This window comes from Sander lucioperca, chromosome 21 (genome assembly GCF_008315115.2).
Source record: "Sander lucioperca isolate FBNREF2018 chromosome 21, SLUC_FBN_1.2, whole genome shotgun sequence".
Classification (NCBI taxonomy): domain Eukaryota; kingdom Metazoa; phylum Chordata; class Actinopteri; order Perciformes; family Percidae; genus Sander; species Sander lucioperca.
In genome coordinates this window covers 16,314,285-16,330,773 of record NC_050193.1, presented here as the reverse complement: position 1 = coordinate 16,330,773, position 16,489 = coordinate 16,314,285, and the positions used below count along the sequence as shown (strand labels likewise).

Sequence of the window (16,489 nt, the reverse complement as noted above, 5' to 3'; positions counted from 1 at the left end):
TTCTCAGACGGCTTTTTGCTAAATCCGAACAGAGAGCAGGAGTTACAATGATTGGAAAGGTTTTTGTTCATGGAGATCCCAACCAATACCTTGATTTATAGAAAACAACAACTTCAATCAAGAGGAACGTCTCACTTTAGCCACCAGAAACAACAAAAAAATAATGAAGAATGATTTGCAACAACGTGATTTAGTTTTGTAAACTATGATTGTAGTTGTGTTGAAAACTTCACCAAGCTCCTTTAATGTTAAAGGAACACGCCGACTTATTGGGACTTTGTCTTATTCCTCGTATCCCCCAGAGTTAGATAAGTCCATACATACCATTCTCATCTTGTTGTAACTCTGTCTGACACACCCACCGCTAGCCTAGCCTAGCTTAACACAGATCCTGGTGGTAACTGGCTCCATCTAGCCTACTGCTCCCATTAAGTAACAAAATAACGCCAACATTTTCCTATTTACATGTTGTGATTTGTGTAGTCACAGGGTGTACAAATAACAAGGTCACATGAGACACAGCCATCTTCTAACCGTATATAAACTGGGAACTATATTCTCAGAAGGCAAAGCACTGCTACTTCTGCTACTTGGGCGGAGTGATTAGCGCAACACCTGAAAACGACCGTTGTTACTCTCTGCTCCTCACCACAGGGCTTCTCAGGTGCTGTGAGCAAATCACTCCGCCCAAGTAGCAGTGCTTCGCCTTTCTGAGAATATAGTTCCCAGTTTGTATACGGTTAGAAGATGGCTGTGTCTCATGTGACCTTGTTATTTGTACACGCTGTGACTATACAAATCACCACATGTAAATAGGAAAATGTTGGCGTTATTTTGTCACTTATTGGGAGCAGTAGGCTAGATGGAGCTGGTTACCTCCAGGATCTGTGCTAAGCTAGGCTAGCGGTGGGTGCGTCAGACAGAGTTACGACACACACAGAGATGAGAAGGGTATGTATGGACTTATCTAACTCTGGGGGATACGGTGAATAAGACAAAGTCCCAATAAGTCGGCGTGTTCCTTTAAAGCTTTAAAAAAGGCACAGTTCACCCCAAAATCTAAAATACATATTTTTCCAAAAGTATTTGTTTGGCGCTTTGAGCACCACGAGGCGAGAGCTAGTTCCATTATATTGGAATGAAGGCAGACATCTCTACGGCTGATGTATCCAACACTAGGCAACCCATGCCAAAACAATCTAGACTGATATCACAGCCCTACAGGTAAGAGGGAAAATATATATTTTTGATTTTGGGGTAAACTGTCCCTTGAAGATAAGCTTGCTGTTGAGGTTTAAATCAGAGAACATTAGAAAGGTTTAAAGATGGTTAATCACTGACGCATCATTTATCACAGTGATTCATTCATGATTACAAACTCAAATTAAAGAAAGGTGCACAAAACAGTGAAAGAGTAGTTAAAGCAACACTAAAGCACTTTTCCCGCTTCGGTCCCCCTACAGGTTGGAAGCGGAATTGTCCATTACCGCACTATGCAAGTTTGCCAGATCGGGTAGCGGATCTGTAATTTGAATGAGACATAATGAGACATTATGACAGTGGTAATGGACAACTCCGTTTCCAACCTGTAGGGGGACCGAAGCGGGAAAAGTGCTTTAGTGTTGCTTTAAGAAGTCACATATCAGGATTGTGGCGGTTTGTTAGATCACATTTGGGTCATGATCATGTCAAGTGTTGTGCCATACCGAAGTTAAAAAGAAGTTTAGCTTATTCACAGCTTTTTAGATGCGCACGCATGCAGGGAGGGGCCACAAACTCACAAGTCTTACCATTAGAAAAGGAGTGGGAGAGGGAGAGGCTGAGCTGTAGCCTGTTTGCTGGAGATGATGAAAACACAGAGCAGGTCATCTGAGGCAGCTGATATAAGTGAATTACAGCCTTCAAGGTTGATACTTTGAGGCTGATGTTCCTTGTATGTACTTTGCAGCTGTGACATGAAGCAATGAGCCTCTCTCACATGGGGGAGGGAAAAGGACGTGTTTTTTTGTTTTTTTTTTTATTTATTGGTGGGACGGTCATACCAGTGTCAGCTGTGCCGTTGCCGCTCAAAACAGAGTGGTAGGTGAGGAGCCAATGGCGAAGCATGGAAAAGGAGTACACGTTCATCCACTGGTCCTCTGTGAAGCCCTGGCCCACACACAGCACAGTGAAGAAATCCCCTGACACCGCTCCATCCAGCTCTGCTGTCGGTACCGGCTGATAGAAAACACAAAGATATACAACAAAGCAGCAGAAAGTAATGTCTTCTCCACTTTTTACATTAGTGAAAGAGTTGAAAATCGAAAAATGGAGTGGATTGCTTACCTGACGTGACCTGGGGCCTGTGAAAAATCCTCCTGAGGAAGCACCGCCTCCCTGAGTGATGCTGGCATAACGCAACCAATCAACAAGCTTCTTATTCAGGAGGGTCACATGATCTGTAAGCCAGGTGGAGAGAAAGATGATGATATATGGGATCGCTGATTAGATGTGCATTTTAACTTTGCTTTAACTATGCCCCACTCCTTGTCCGTTACCGTCAGTGAGGCACTCGGGGCTGAGCGTGAGGATGGTGTTGAGGATCGGCAGGGTGTGTGTGAGCGAGTGAGCTGGCACCTCCGACTGTCTGCTTTCCAGACTGCGAAGGAGCTGAGCGCAGAGAGACGACAGATCAGCCCTGGATCCAGCCTGTTGGGGTTTAGTTTGCAAGAGACAATGTTTAGGTCATCTGAAAACAAAACAAAAGCTCCTCTATTTTATATGTGTCACTGTGTGTGGAACCCATGAATAGTGTGTGTGTGTGTGTGTGTGTGTGTGTGTGTGTGTGTGTGTGTGTGTATTTTCACTGCCACCAAAAAATAGTCTTCTAAAATTATATACTTTAACACACACCAAAACCAACTATGGTATGTTTTATACTTGTAACTTACAGCTTTTTTCCATAGTAAAGGACTTATTTCCAAGACGGTTATGAGCACATCTCTGATAAACACAAGATTTAAAGTGGTGCATTTGCATATTTTTGTGGAGAAACTCAGTTTTACAGATCTGTTAAGTCAAATAATTGATTAGTCAGCAAAAGTTTGTTAGTCGACTACAAACTTCTTTGATTGAGGACAGCCCTACCTGTGAGAGCAGCAGGACAGCAGCATGGCTGTTCAGTTGACTGATGTTCTCCTGGTTGTAGTTCCCTTCCTGCCCAGAGAGCGGCAGTGTCTCTCTGAGCACAGCTGAGCTCAGCACCTGAAAATGCTCCTTAGGTGACGAGAGGAGCGATTGAACCTTCTTCTGAAGCTCTGGAGGCAACCTTTGGTCGATGACAACAGAGGAGACATATGGCAGAAATGTTATGAATAAAAGCTCACGCTGTATATTAAAGATTTTGGAGCAGAAATAGAAGACTGATGACTGGGAAGGTGAGGCTCAACACTGGGGCTATTTGTGTTTGTGCTTGTGCTTGCTATCTAAAAGAGAGCAGGTAAGATTACCACAAACATAAATGGGATTTCAGAGGATGAGGGCGTGAACAAGGAATGAGTTGGATAATGATGGAGCAAGTTGAAAGGAATGAGGACAGGAAGGTGACTGAACAGAGGGTCGTGCATGGATGGTGTATGGGAGGTGTAGGTTGGAGCTCTTACGTCCTGGTGTACTTGGTGGCGGAGAGGATGAGGTGCAGCCTTTGCAGGGAGTCGATAGTCTCATGACCGAGCTCCTTCCCCTGGAGCAGCTTGACTAATCTGCTGTAAAACTTCTGCAGCTCAGACTCCTGAATCTCCCTAGAAATGACACACAGAGCACCTGGTTAGATAGATAGATAGATAGATAGATAGATAGATAGATAAGATAGATAGATAGATAGAGAAGATAGATAATATAGATAAGATAGATAGCTACTTTATTCATCCCAAGGGAAATGTTAGGCATCCAGTAGCTTAGACAACCATAACCCAACAAACACACATACAGTATATCTCACATACATAAAAATCACTCACAGAAATTTAAAGAGTTAGCAATTTGTGAAGTGATTACAAAGGTCTGGTATGGACTGACCATGTGATGCAATGACCATGATAAGGTGCTATGGTAGACTGTGTGCCATGGTGGTAGTGCAAAAGTGCAACAGTGCAGGGATTGAACAGTGCAATAGCTTTATTATTAAATATTAACTATGACTATGAAAAGACAAGAATGTAAGCTTAATAGAATTGCTTGACAAACAAGAAGAGAAATAATATACTTTAAGAACAATATATAACAGGGAATAAGTTATAAGATGTAGATGGTTATGTCTCTGTGAAGTCCTTTGAGACTTTTGAATGGACAAACAGGGTTTGCAAGCCTGGTGGTCCACCGGGCCTAAGATGCCCCCCCTCCCACCAGGCTTAAGTCACTGGGGGAAACATTTTTAATGTATTTTTAAGACATTTTTTAAAGTAGTTACAGTGGGGCGGCTCGGTTGGAAACTTAGACGTAGTCATATTTTCAAATATCCAGTTAGCTTTTAGCACTGACTTAATGTAGAGCCCAAATAAATCTGCCTTAACGCTTTTTTTAAGTTCTCAATTTTGCGATTACGTCCATGATTCTGTTATCACAGAAGAAGGTATTTGGCTCTACATTAACGCTGCCATCAGTCTGTGACTAGCCCCAGGCGGGCCCTCGTCAAAAAAAAAAGACACTTAACAACGCCTAACAACTTTTCTGGGGGAAACCCTAGACAAAGAATTATAAAATTAACGATTATTGAACGTACACATTAAAAAAAAGTAACATAAAAATGCATAGCACGGTTTTGACAGGCTACCTAGCTTTAGCCTTGTTAGCTTAGTAGAGGAAATGCTAACACTATGTGTGTGAACCAGCTGAAGAGAAGAGATAAACATGGTGGAGAAAGTTCTTCCTTTTATGTTTTCTTACCTTGCTTGTTTAATTAAACTCTCTGCACCGTGAGAGTACATTATTAAAGAAAGTCGGGTGGCATTCCTGCAGCGGAAAGTAAACAGTGCGGTCGCTAATCAAGTCCTGACTGCAATCACATGACCGTCACTTTAGTTCCGTCTTCACCAAGGGGAAGTTATGGTGCAGCTCTATGCAAATGGTAACTCACTCACAATGTATAGCCATAAACCATAATGAACATGAAATCATAATCTTCAGTAGGTGATTATATTTATACAACCAGTAAAACATAATAATAATAGGCCTATTCTTAGAAAAGCATGTTTTTTCCGCTTTTGTTTTGATGGAAACCCACTGTCTTCACTTTAAAGGTGCCCTGCCACACAAAACCGTTTTTACTTGCATGTGTCTGTGTTATGTCGTGAATGTGAAAATGAACTGCTACCTCCTCCGTCAGCTCTAGCCACTGAAAAGAAATAAGTGGAGAAATCAGGCCAATTACAAAAGCTGGTCAGTCTGACATGGTGTTGCCTGAGCTCATTACTATTCAAAGGATGCTGATAGCCAGGCTCTCATTGGCTAGCTGTTAGCCAATCAGAGTCAAGCAGCTTAGCTCGTTGAATATTAATGAGAACTGGCACAAATCGAGCTGAGTCTTCCTGCAGGCTTTCTATACCACGCTAGAGTGGCTTGAAAGCTAACCAAGGCATTTCTTCCACAAAAAATGTTACAGAGTCCATGGTAGAACTTCAGACATTACCACAAAGTAATGAAATATGTGTGGCAGGGCACCTTTAAAAGCAGTTACACACCGGGTCGGTAATCGGCCGTTGGACAGTCTGGCGAGGTCAGTGACTCGAGTCTGTTCGGTATGTTCCGTGCCGTCGTCCGTTGGAGGAGCTGTCGGCCTTAATTTTCGCCGACCTGACATGCTCAGTCGGAGACAGGGCAGTCGAGACTCACCCGGAAATGGCAAGGGGGATGTGCGTGACTAAGTCTCTTAAAATCTGAAGAAAATCTTTTAAACTGACCTTAGTCGATCTGAAATGAAGACAGATTCAGCAACTGCATGGCCTATTTCTCGCTTAAAATGTTTTCAGAAACACGTTTCTGTGAACAATTTTAGTACAATATGAGATCGTATTCTGAATGAGTCGCCAGTAATGGCCGTTCGAAAAATCCAAAATCCGGAAGCAGCAGCCAGACCCATGTGACGCGTTCGTCCAATCAGCTGCCAGTTTTCATTTTTTGGGCGACACAGATTAGCGGCGCCTGCTATTATGGAGACGTATTAGCACTTTTTTGACCAACTCGGGGAGACTGATCAGCCCAACTGCCTTTTCTGCCGACGGTCGGCCGTCTGGTTGGTGTGTAACTGCCTTTAGGCTATTTCATAATTAGCCTACTTCAAATTTCTGTTTCACATGGATTTTTTTTAACAGTTTAAAAGATTTTGTTTTTAACACTTGCATTTTGGTGTTATACAAATTACCCCCCAGCTGCATTTTCGTTTTCTTGTGAGAACCAAACTGAAAATAAAACTGTATTTAAAGCTGGTTACTTTAGTAGCCTGTATGTCTACTGCTGGATTAACACCATAGACTGTAAATATTAACAGTCTATGATTAACACCCATAATTTACAGGTGTTTCTTCTACATCCAATTTTTCAACAGAAACAGGCTATTTTGATTTGTTCAAGTAGCTACTTAAATTTCTTTTTGAGGTAATTACCTTTCACTGTTTCCATTGTGATACCTTATAATTCTACATTTCAGATAGGCTATAGTATTATACAGATGGCCCACTACTCCTTCATCCCCGTACTTTGTAGATAAGATAGTTAAAGGATCTCAATCTACCACTGAGAAGATTTGTTTTTAAAGTATATATAGTAGCCCTATATTGGAAACAAAATGTACAAAGTATCAAAAGTAAAAGTAGCCTAATAATGCAGAATTGCAATGTCACTTTTGTTAATTTAGCAAAAGCCTACTGCAATATAAAAATAACCCATTACTTTTAAAAGTCCTGCATTGGAAATATCACATAGGAAAAAAATACGTAGCCTAAGTAATATCAGCAAAATGTAGGCTGCTTGAATGAATAAAGTAAAAGTAGGCTACTCATAAACAAATATGACCCCTGTGATTGTCACACTATTATATAGCATATACATTGATTATTATTACTAATGCATTAATGTGTAAGCAGGATTTTTGTGGTTCTATAATAATTTATAACAGTGTAGCTTAACATATTTTATCATTTTGTGAAACTGTAGAGTCACCAGATAGCCTAGTGAAGTGAAGCAGGCTACAGTTCCCATTTGGTATTTCCATGTTCTAAGAAATCCTTTGCCTGTTGTGTTGATATCATGCTGAAGGAGTAACTGACCAATTATAAACGTATAATAGGTATAATAGGTCCCTACGCGGCCACCGTACCTGATGACAGAGGCGCTCTTCCACACCTTTATATAGTGCACTTGTTATTTCCATCTGCGCTCACACCGCCCCCGCTCTCTCTCTCTCTCTCGCTCGCGAGCTCTCTCTCTCGCTCGCGAGCTCTCTCTCTCGCTCCCTCGCTCCCTCGCTCCCTCTCTCTCTCTCTCTCTCTCTCTCTCTCTCTCTCTCTCTCTCTCTCTCTCTCTCTCTCTCTCTCTCAGCCTCACACATTGAATCGGGGCCACAGCTCCCATGCGCTCATGCATCACTACTACGGTTCTTTAAAAGTCATCTCTCTTTTGGATAAATGGAGACAACCTGTAAGCCCCTGTCATCGATGGTGAACCAACCGGTTTAAAAACAGCAACATCACCAAAAAAACAAAAACAAACAGGCTACAACACCTTGGCCAAGTTTGATTTCCCTTGCACTCTTTGGACAACTTACCCGCCGCATCTCAGGTAGGCAAAATAACTCTACCCCTCTTGTTTTCGCATGTAAGTGAAGTGCTGATCGCGTCAGAAATAAGCAACTATGTTAGAAAAGTGGCCGAACAGACTTATAAACGTGCGTCAGTTTGAATGGAAAAAAACGAGAAGCCGAGAAGTGATATTACACCCCGGATCACCGCAGCGGTCTGTCAGCGGGTGTGTCATCTCCACTAAAATAGCCTACACATCTGTCCAAACTCAAGTCACTTAGACTTAGAACTCTAATAAACTGCAGGTTTGTCCCTTAAAATAACTTGTTGATACTCAGATGGGATCAGTTTTGCACATGTGCAACAGCATCTGTGAAAGTTGTCAGCATATCCTGTGGTTAGGCCTAATGACAGTTAATGTTGCTTTGGTGAAGGAAGTTATTAGTTTGGCAAACACAATAGCTGAATTATCTGGCATCATCAAAGTGTTTGGAATTCCAATAGCAGGTGCACAAGACAATGAGATCCAGTGAGTGTGATGCAGGGGAGACACACAGGTCATGTACAGTAGCCTAGTGGCTTCATACACTTTCTCTAATAAAATATCTAAAAGCAAAAATCCTATCAGATCTAATTTGTGTCAGTTTAACGGTGCTTGACATGGAAAAGTTTGTAGTCTACGGTGCATTTACAGTACACTGGGGTGATTGCATCCTGCATATTCATCACGATTGCATTGATTTCAACTTGATGTCATTTCTTTGCTGAAATATGTTGTAATATGACTGTATGATTATAGTAATATGTTTTAAGCAATAGAAAGATATCCTCCGTTTTAGAACTATGCACGAACAAAAAAACCAATGCTTTCCATTACACCTTACAACCAATGTGCATTCACTTTTCAAAGGTAACAATGTTATGCAGAAAATGCTCCATTGGAAGATTTCAGTTGTCCTAACTGGGACATAAAAACCATCAGAAATACCTATTTGTTTTTGTTTGTGTTTGTTTTAGTTTTTAAAGAAAGAAGTAAATTATACAGTACAGTTAGTTAGTTAGTTAGTTAGTTATATTTTATTTCTGTGTCATGCGAAACATTTTGGCCCATCCCACATGGGATTACAAGACACCACAAACGTACTTATTTAGCAAACGTCTTCCTGTCGCGTATACAAATCATTCGGAGAAATACATGAATACAAATATATACATATATACATATACATATATATATATATATATATATATATATATATATATATATATATATATATACACACACACACATGCATTACATACAAACAACAAATCCTCAACTACAGTACATATGCAAGCCTTTAGAGGAGCTTGCACGGACAGAGCCCACATATCAAATTTCTATGAGCTCCAGCTATTCTGCCAGACAATGGAGCCTTTATGATGGTTTGTACACCTGAACCAATCATATCTGCCTATCAGCTAGCCGGCCAGCCAATCTCAGTCCAGTACACTAACAGTAAGCCTGGGAAACAGCCTCTCTAGGACCGTTGAGCCATGTCTCACTGACCGATATTGTCGACCCTGAAAAACATGATGATGCATGTGCTACAGAAATCTGGAACGTCATCAACAGTGGAAAGCAAACCATTCTTTAAGTTCAGTGAATTTGGTGCCCTATGTGATGTTGGATTGGATTGCACCATGCTTAACTCCTTTACTTATTGGTCAGTGGCACACTTACCCCCTCCTTTGTTTGTGTGTGTGCAGAATATAGCTGTGGTTGGCTGAGAGTGTAATAATTCTGGGTCGCAATAATGCTCTCTTTGTTTGACAGATTCGTACGTGTTTGTTCATACAAGAAGACAAAAGAGGAAATTAGTGATACTTGTGTCATAGTAGAAGTAACTCCATACAGATCATTTGGGCTTCTGAGTTACATTAGCAAACATGGATGCATATTCATCACTAAGAGAAAATATCAAACCTTTAAATTGACTTTAATGTCTCGTCTAAAAACACGGAAACAACAATACAAAAGTTATTGACTTGTTATAAGGATGCCGAGTCATTGTAGCAGCAATAGCATTTCAATCAGGAGAGACTTCGTTGCAGATATGCAAAGATTTATTGTACATAAGCATAATATGAAATGTACAGAGTCTTTGGGGATTAGACTCCATCGTAATATAAATATTTTAAAGGGGTAGAGAAGCCAGACATATTCCCCTCGATGGAGCCTAGACACTGGTGATGGTGGAGAAGGAACCCGGAGACCGAACGAAGGAGCTGTCTGCCGGAAAGGGACTCAGGTTGCCGTGATTGACGATGACCAGAGGTGGAAGGGGAGGAGGGTTGCACGTTTGCCTGAAAAGACAGCTGATAGCAAGGAGAGAAGACATTTAAAGCAGGATGTCATGCTGTGATTGGATCATGAATTTCGTGGCCAGTTTTGGTTGGTTTACTGAAAGGTGAACGCCTCTTAACAGCTGAATAGTTTTAGGAAGAGATAGTGGTGATTGAAGTTATTTAGAAGTCTTCATGAAAGAATTTGCGCTGAGCTATACATTAGAGTGTATGAGAAGGAAACGTGAAAGAGTATAGATTACATGAAGACTAACTAATGTTGGTTATTGGATGCAGATGCTGTGAGGATGTGAGGCAAGCTGCAAGGCCAGCAAGATGTCTTTGTAGCAAAAAGTGCAGGTCTTAACATAAATAAGTTATGCTGCTTTCTCGTGCATCACAAAGGAGACAGTGTGGCCCCAACAAAGTGATGTGCACAACAGAAAATGAGTACTTCCATGTTTGTTATGCAGTCACTATTTTCCGCACACTTTACTGCTTTCCAGCGCAGATAATATTTTATTCGCTTTATACTGATAATCTGAGATATTGACGCTTTAGATTACACAAATCTACGTGAAATCTCCTGTGACAAATTGAAACCCAACTGAACTATATACTTTTAGACAACGTGCTGCGCAATGAAATGACAATTAGTCAATATAAATCATTAGAGCAGATTTAATTTCTCAGTTTCTTATATTGGTATGATGTAGGACTAAATTCATTTATATTTTAATGTTATAATTTACAATGTTAGTTTTGAAAATATTTCTCCCTCAGACTTCATTTTAAATGGCACGGCTATGCTTAAAAGCACATTGCAAATTATAAGTCTGTGAAGGTTTTACACTAGTTTGATTTTGGCAATGATGATGCATTTTCAAACATGGCATTAGTCCAAAAAATGTAATCATACTGTACATTATGTGCTCACATGATATGTATATATGGATGTATAAATAATGTTAGTTGGAGACTATAATACGTTCTATGTTGACGACATGGTGTTCGACAACACAGATTTTACATTGAGTATGAATTTCCAGATGCAAAGAGCAGGGTAACTTATATTCAGAGTGCTAATGTTAGCAGTAGTAACCCCGGTAACTGTGATCAGAGCAAGGCAAGGTGGTAAACAGTTGAAATACTGAGCAGGGTGTTAGAAAATAATGGAAACAACAACCGCGTTGCTCAGTGCATTAGAGTCCTGCAAGACAGTAAGTAGTCGTGTTTGTGTGTCTGCCTTTGTTTAAGTCTGCAGTTGCTGAAAAAAAAAGGAGAAAAATACAAGGTTTAGTGCGAGGACACGCATACACACACACACACACACACACACACACACACACACATGTAGACTGCTATAAAAAAAAAAAACAACTCCCCTGACCACAATACTATAAAGAAAAGTGGCCGACTGAGAGGACTAAAACAGAATAGAGGAAGAGAGCTACTCCTCCACATCTGGTGTGAAAAGGAGGAAGCAAGGATGAGCTTTCTCGGTAATGACATCCAAAATAAGAGAAGAGAGAAGAGGAAACATGTATGTGGTTACTGAAGGGGTCTGTGTGTGTGTGTGTGTGTCTGCATGCACTGTGTACTTCTGCATGAGTACACGGGTGTGTGTTGGTGTGAGCGCTTGCGGTTTTATCATCTGCTGTGACTGTGGCAGTATATACACTACACACTACATAGAAATAATAGCTTGAGATTGTGTGATGTTTCTGTCTGCCTCAAACGAAAAGCAGCTTATCATTGACGTTGTTCACTGTCTGAGGGTCTAAATATTTGAAAATGTAATAATATAACAGAGAAAGTCAGAGAAATGAGCTGGATTTGACTGAAGATCTGAGTGGTGTTGTTATTTAGAAACTGGCATTGCTGCTGCATCCTTTACACTTTAACCAGCATCTGTCTGTATGTTTACAAGCGCAAATTTCCACATGCACGGTGCAGATGACAGTTGTATGCAAAAGTGTGTGTGATTGTGTTTGTTTACATGAGTAATGGCATCAGGTAGCATTGATTTGCCTATATGTAGGCTACAAGTCACAAAGCAGGATTGTAGGATAACACCCACATGGCCAGATGGCATGCAAATCCCAGAGATGCATGGACAGTGTGTGTGTTTGTGAGTGAAATGATAAGAGAGAGGAAATCAAGTGGGAGTGAGAAGAAGATAAAGAGTGTAGAAATATGTCTCTGGAAAAGTAAAAAAAAGGAGAGGTAAATGGAAAGATGTCAGTTGGTTAAAGTATATGTTGTTTATAAGGGAAACGGATGAAGCAGAGAATGTGTGGGACCCAAATGAGCAAGGCCTCACTCCTCATGAAGTCTCACATGCTTCTTTTGCAGATAATCATCAATGATCAAGAGGCATGTCAGTTGTAAATAATGTTAGCTGATGTTAGCTTGTTGCAAACATGAACACGTTTTGTGCTGCACCCCAGCTTGTTAAGTGAGTGACCAAACAAGGCTAGATAGCTTATTAGCTTCTCAGCTGCAGCACATTAATGCAGCCTGTCAATGTAGGGAAGACTGGGCATGGTTGTAACATTTTTCCTCAGCACTTATAACTTGCAAAATGTTTGTGTTAGATCTCTCAAATTTTGACATAAAGTACCAATATTTGTCTACAACACAAATCCTCTTTCCAACTTCTCCAACTATATCACAGAATTGATTAATTGATGTTCATGTTAAGTTGTAACAATAAGAGTGAAGAATTAAACATGATTACAGCAAATACTCAATAACCAATTCTAACTAAGGTCTAACTCGCTACCTGCAACTGTCAGATGCTTAGTACCTCATGTGGTGTGAGTCCAATATAAGTGCTCAGTCAAGGCATCCTCTAGACTTTTGACAGCTGTCGCGATCTTTGTTCTCTGAGGTTTCCTAATTTCTTGCAGTGTCTGCTCAATGTCACATGGCAGATAAGAGTGTTCTTTAGGGACAGACCTTACTGTCTTTCCCTGCCTCATCTCTTCTGATGCAGATTTAGTACATGTGCAAGCACACCCCTCCGTTTTTCACACCAACTGTCTTGGCATTCTGAAAAAAGTGGGTTTAGTTGTCATTGGGGTTTGTTGTAACATAAAATAAAAAAATAAAAAGTTTTACAACCATCCCCACCCCTGTCAGCCATTGTATAGTCTATATATCCACGACGTTCCACCTCTGGGATTGCTCCGTTGCCGCTGAATATTCCGCCGGACGTCACCGTTTTCGGCCTGTTAAAATTTAAAATTAAGCAAAGATGAAATGCCCTTTTTTATACCTAAGAGACTTCTGTCTAATCTAAAACATACGTTATAATTGTAACTTCAACAGTATCAGTACTAATCAAATTATAGAGATGGTCCAAAAAAATACTTTTTATATCCAAAAATCTGTGTTTTGGCTGTAATATTTGTATATTAACTGCCACTAACAAAAGGCTGTCTGCCAATTTCATGTAGGATATTGTCAAGTTAGTTTACTTTGTCTCATGTGACCTATGGTGTAGTCTATATCCTTGATGTTCCACTTCCAGGATTGCCCTGTTGCCGTAGGAAGATACGTATATCCGCTGCCTAGGCTTCCTTTTTGTTGGCATTTTAAACTCTGGTTGATTTATGAGGACTTTTCTCAGATCTCTACAGGGTACATCTGTCCAATCTGAGTTTTCTGTTGTGCAGCTAAAACAACTTTAAACGTACACGTTCCACCAAAACAAGTTCCTTCCGAGCCTATTTTGCAGCGGCACAGCGGCTTTTCTTCTGCTTAGCACCGCCCAAGACGATTGTGATTGGTTTAAAGAAATGCCATTAAACCAGAGCACGTTTTCCTCCCATCCCCGAATGCTATGTGGAGTAGCCAGACTCTCCTCTAGCGTGCTTTGGAGGAGGGTCTGGCTTATGGTGACACTGGCACTCTGCTAGCTGCTGTCAATCAAACACCGACACCGCCCCTCCACAACTTGCCTTTATTATCACACAATAATATTACAATAATCATACATCATGTGCAATATTTTTCCTGTCCTGTCCTTAGTGTTTTATGTCTTAAATTATTCTTGTTTTCAGCTATGTATTGTCTATCTTGTTTTTATCTCTAATGCACCTTCAGTTCATTAGCATTCACTTTTCATTGTACAGTATGGGTCTCTGTGCAATGACAATGAAGGTTTATCTTTTCTTATCTTAAAAAATAACTATTAACAATACATTTAAAACCACACTGACATTATTTTGTACAACAAAAAGTGACGAGTAAATGTGAAGACTTTAAAATGTAACTCGAGGCATCATCTGGCTCTAGATTAAAGTCAACATAGGCTTACACTTCATCCTGAGGGAGACAATGTAAATGTGTGTATCAAATTTCATGGCAATCCATCCAACAGTTGTTGAAACATTACCCTAAACCTAGCATAGCTATAAAAAAAATAATAGCCATATGCCATAAATTATTTATTATAATTATTAATTGTTCACTTCAGTATAGTAAGGAAATATATGTATAGAAATACTTCAACAGCATGTTTTAAAACCATTGTTTTTGGGTGTGTGGCTGTGATTACCTCAGCCTGCTTTCCCTCAAAGCAGGAAGAGGAAAAGCCCTCAGAGTAGCATGACTAACACGGCTAACAAAACAGAACAGATTTATTCGGTTAATCTCCCTTAGTTGTACACAACTAACCACATGTAAACTAAAACATGATTACAGCTTGTGGTGCCTCAGAACCACCCCCCCCCAAAAAAAAAAAAAAAAAAATCACATCTATGTTCCTGCTTTCCTTGCATTCAACCACAGATTTCTCCACCAACATTTAATATTGATAGACTTGAATGTAATGTTGTAATCTGATTTGAGTAAGATACATTGCCATACAACAATTCACAGCTGTGTGTGACATAACTATCTCATTACCTCACACATACAATATTGCACTATTATGCTACTTGCACACTGGTTACCTCATATTTAATATAATACATATTTTATTTTGTTAGATATACTATGTATGTAGGTTGTACATTTTATTCTATACTTGTATATACATGTACATTCTTTTTCATCCCTTTTTTTTTTAGTTCTGGCATTTTTTTTATCTTTGCTATCTTATTTTATCTTATTTTTTAATCTTATTTATTATTTCTAGTATATTTCTTGTTTTTTCTGTATGTGTATGAGTGAGTATGTGTGTATGTCCTTGCTGCTTGTAACTGAGTAATTTCCCAATTTGGGATAAATAAAGTCATCTATCTATCTGTCTGTCTATCTATCTATCTATCTATCTATCTATCTATCTATCTATCTATCTATCTATAGTCATACACACACACACACACACACACACACACACACACACACACATTGTAGTGCTCCCTTGCAGTGAGCATCTCTTTGAATCAGTTGTGATGATGCAAAATGACATAAACAAAAGAAAGTACTACTACTTTTCAGGGTTTAAGAGATGGAAAACGGGACATATGATGACGTGGAGGCGCTGTGGGAGAAGGTGGAGTGCAAACGTTACGAACTGTGTCGCACCATCTCCCCGGCAAAGCTCACCCCCTACCTCCGCCAGTGCAAAGTCCTGGATGAACAGGACGAGGATGAGATCCTCAACTCCATGCTGCTGGTCTCCAAAGCAAACCGCACAAGTAGGTAGAGGGATGTGTGTGCATACAGTGTGTATCAGTCATGTTGTCCTCACGCAATAGTTTTCTCACCCTCTTAACCTGAGTTTGTGTGCAGTGAGAGAAAGTGCATTTATGTTTCTGTGTATTGAACTTAAAGTATGTCAATCAATCTGTCAGGCCGTCTACTTGACATCCTGCACACTAAAGGAGAGCGGGGGTATGTGGCGTTTTTGGAAAGTCTGGAATTTTACTACCCTGAACTGTACAAGCTGGTCACAGGGAAGGAGCCCACGAGACGCTTCTCCACCATCGTAGGTGAGACACACACCTTTGGATGCAGACACACGACGCACACCTATGCATGGACACACAGCTTTTACTTACCGCACAGATAATTAATATTACAGTTTGACTATTATGGGTTTTAATGGACAATAAACTGTATTTCTGAACTGACTGTATCAAACTAAGTGAAAAAAAGATCTGATCATTATAGGCAACCTTGAAAATGTGATTGCTTTTTAAAACTAGAAGACCTCGCAATGTTATCGGAAATGACGAATAATTGGTGCATCGTCCCTGTGTGATTCGGATCCGCTCCAAATGTTGACGTATATAGTTAACTACCGTTTTTTCTGTAATCCTGCTGACAAAGAAACAAACCGAAAACAGGACCTCCGTGGCGGAGGGAAAAGTAACAGTTAGAGAAGAAGAAGTACGTGAAAAATAAACACATTTAACTGCCAGATGTAGAGCTGGTTT

The 16,489-nt window shown here is 40.2% G+C and overlaps 2 protein-coding genes and 1 long non-coding RNA gene across 10 annotated transcripts in view; 1 reads left to right on the top strand and 2 right to left on the bottom strand.

Moving 5' to 3' along the window:
• Positions 1–5,104, bottom strand: part of ap5z1 (adaptor related protein complex 5 subunit zeta 1) — a 12,396-nt gene extending 7,292 nt beyond the window's left edge. For 2 of the 5 annotated variants that reach the window (XM_031320656.2, XM_031320658.2), the window contains exons 1-7: positions 4,924–5,104; positions 3,642–3,779; positions 3,127–3,307; positions 2,541–2,688; positions 2,326–2,441; positions 2,043–2,217; positions 1,791–1,838 (exon numbers count right to left, since the gene is read on the bottom strand). In XM_031320656.2, the coding sequence (XP_031176516.1) occupies positions 1,791–1,838; positions 2,043–2,217; positions 2,326–2,441; positions 2,541–2,688; positions 3,127–3,307; positions 3,642–3,779; positions 4,924–4,964 (847 nt within the window). In that variant the 5' untranslated portion in view covers positions 4,965–5,104. Of the gene's footprint in view, positions 1–1,790; positions 1,839–2,042; positions 2,218–2,325; positions 2,442–2,537; positions 2,689–3,126; positions 3,308–3,641; positions 3,780–4,923 lie in introns of all 5 variants that reach the window. The other 3 variants (XM_031320657.2, XM_031320660.2, XM_031320659.2) reach the window with 3 other exon arrangements.
• Positions 1–10,286, bottom strand: part of LOC118494144 — a 25,528-nt gene extending 15,242 nt beyond the window's left edge. The window contains exons 1-2 of the long non-coding RNA XR_004896221.1: positions 9,910–10,286; positions 6,702–6,711 (exon numbers count right to left, since the gene is read on the bottom strand). This is a non-coding gene — a long non-coding RNA (uncharacterized LOC118494144). The remainder of the gene's footprint in view (positions 1–6,701; positions 6,712–9,909) is intronic.
• card11 (caspase recruitment domain family, member 11) overlaps positions 7,545–16,489 on the top strand; it is a 26,561-nt gene continuing 17,616 nt past the window's right edge. For all 4 annotated transcript variants that reach the window (XM_031320652.2, XM_031320649.2, XM_031320650.2 and 1 more), the window contains exons 1-3: positions 7,545–7,812; positions 15,549–15,748; positions 15,905–16,042. In XM_031320652.2, the coding sequence (XP_031176512.1) occupies positions 15,559–15,748; positions 15,905–16,042 (328 nt within the window). In that variant the 5' untranslated portion in view covers positions 7,545–7,812; positions 15,549–15,558. The remainder of the gene's footprint in view (positions 7,813–15,548; positions 15,749–15,904; positions 16,043–16,489) is intronic.